This window comes from Otolemur garnettii, unplaced genomic scaffold, assembly GCF_000181295.1.
Source record: "Otolemur garnettii isolate 467f Iridium unplaced genomic scaffold, OtoGar3 scaffold00099, whole genome shotgun sequence".
Classification (NCBI taxonomy): domain Eukaryota; kingdom Metazoa; phylum Chordata; class Mammalia; order Primates; family Galagidae; genus Otolemur; species Otolemur garnettii.
Genome location: NW_003852494.1, coordinates 2,350,690 through 2,352,817, shown reverse-complemented (window position 1 = coordinate 2,352,817; position 2,128 = coordinate 2,350,690). Strand labels below are relative to the sequence as shown.

At 45.1% G+C, this 2,128-nt stretch overlaps 1 protein-coding gene across 1 annotated transcript in view; it reads right to left on the bottom strand.

The window, feature by feature from the left end:
* WDR66 (WD repeat domain 66) overlaps positions 1-2,128 on the bottom strand; it is an 80,411-nt gene that overhangs the window by 76,759 nt on the left and 1,524 nt on the right. The window contains exon 2 of the mRNA XM_003796008.3: positions 492-862. Coding sequence (XP_003796056.1) covers positions 492-862 — 371 coding nt within the window. The remainder of the gene's footprint in view (positions 1-491; positions 863-2,128) is intronic.

Below are 2,128 nucleotides of genomic sequence, written 5' to 3'. Positions count from 1 at the left end.
CCACCTCAGGTGTACGTGGCTGGCGCCTTAGCCGGTTGAGCCACAGGCGCCGAGCCCCCAGATATTTTTTGTTGCAGTTGTCGTTGTTCACCAGGCCCAGGGAGGCTCAAACCCACCAGCCTCAGTGTATGTGGCCGGTGCCCTACTCACTGAGCTATGGGTGCCACTTATAATTAGTTTTAAAAGCAACTTTCTGCTAAAATTTTTTCTCCCTCATACATAAAATTCCCCCACTTCACAATACTTCCAAAGCATTGGGGGAAATTCTTTTTTTTTTTTAATTTTTTAAAACCTTTATTCAAATTAATATGAGGGTATAATATTTTGGTTACATTGTTCTCCCTTCCAGGGCAAAGTTCCATTTGCAGAAGAGCCCCTCACCCAGGGGGGCTTGTTACACACTCACAATGTGCACATTAGGTGAGATCCTGCCTCATGCCCTCCCTTCCTCTCAGTGGGGGAGATTCTTAGAAAAAGCATGTTACACTTACCAAGGGATATAAGGTGCTGTCATCTTTCTGGAACAAAATGTCTTCCGTGGTAGTGGATACCATGGACTGCCTGGTGATTCCTGCTTTTTGATCGAGGAAGACTGATACTTTCTTTTCCTGTCCCTTCTTTTCCATCTCTGATTCTAAATCTCTTCCTTCTTGTCCCAATTCATCTTTGGGCATCTGGGTGGTTTCCTCCTCAAGGTCGCCTGAGGGCTGTATTTCAGGTGAACTAACCTGTTGTTCCTCAAAACTGGTTTCATCAGAATCATAAAATTCATGTCCTGAGCTCAGGCGTCTTAAATTTGTTTCAGAACCCTCTGATTGCAACGAATGCTTTGACTCACTACCTGTATGGGTTTTCTTTAAAAAGAAATAAAAGGAGATTGTGATTATAATGCAACATCCCCCCATTTATTGTTTTTAATTTTTTTTTTGAGACAGAGCCTCAAGCTGTCACCCTGGGTAGAGTGCTGTGGCATCACAGCTCACAGCAACCTCCAACTCCTGGGCTCAAGTGAGTCTCCTGCCTCAGCCTCCCAAGTAGCCAGGACTACAGGCGCCCACCACAACACCCAGCTATTTTTTGGTTGCAGCCGTCATTGTTGATTTGGCGGGCCCAGGCTGGATTTGAACCTACCACCTTAGGTGTATATAACTGGTGCTAAGGCTGTTTTTAATTTTTAACTTAAAATTTTTTTCTTTCTTTTTTAATTTAACTGATTGCTGGACTTAAAAAAAAAAATTTGAGACAAGCTCCTCCTCTCTCACAAAGACTGGAGTGCAGTGCCCCGATCATAGTTCACTGCACCTTCAAACTCCTGGGCCTAAGCCTTGCCTCTTGTCTCAGCCTCCTAGGACTTCAGGTACCCACCACCATAGTGGTTAATTTTTTTTCCTTCTTTCTTCTGTTGAGGCAGAGTTTCACTCTATCGCCCTGGGTGGAGTGTTGTGGGGTCATCATAGCTCACAACAACCTCAAATTCCTGGGCTCAAGTGATCCTCTTGCCTCAGCTTTCTAAGTAGCTGGGACTACAGGTGTGGACCATGATATACAGCTGACTTTTTTATTTTAGTAGAGATGATGTCTCACTCTTGCTCAGGTTGGTCTCAAACTCCTGAGCTCAAGCTATCCACTGCCTTGGCCAATCAGAGTGTTAGGATTACAGGTGTAAGCCACCACACCTGACCAGAGGACAATGTCTTAAAATATTGCCCAGGCTGATCTCAAACTCTACTAGCACAGGCCATAGTAAAACACAATAGCAAAATCATTCTACTAAGTGGCACTGGTGGTCTCCAAAAGGCTGACTTGTCACAGAGAATTACTAATCCTTGGCCAGAGCTGAGCTCTTCTCCTGGGAGCAGTCTGTGGAAGGCCTACTTTACTTTTATCATACTGACTCTATGCTAAGACAAGCACATTTCAGCTAACCCTTACTGGCCATGGTCAGGGTTGGTAACACACCTGACAGGAAGTTATGGTAACACACCCCTTCCAGGAAGCCTTCCATGACTATCCTCCAAACTGGGTTAAGTAGTGTTTTTTTTTTTTTGAGACGGAGCCTCAAGCTATCCCCCTGGGTAGAGTGCCATGGCATCACAGCTCACAGCAACCTCCAACTCCTGGGCTCAAG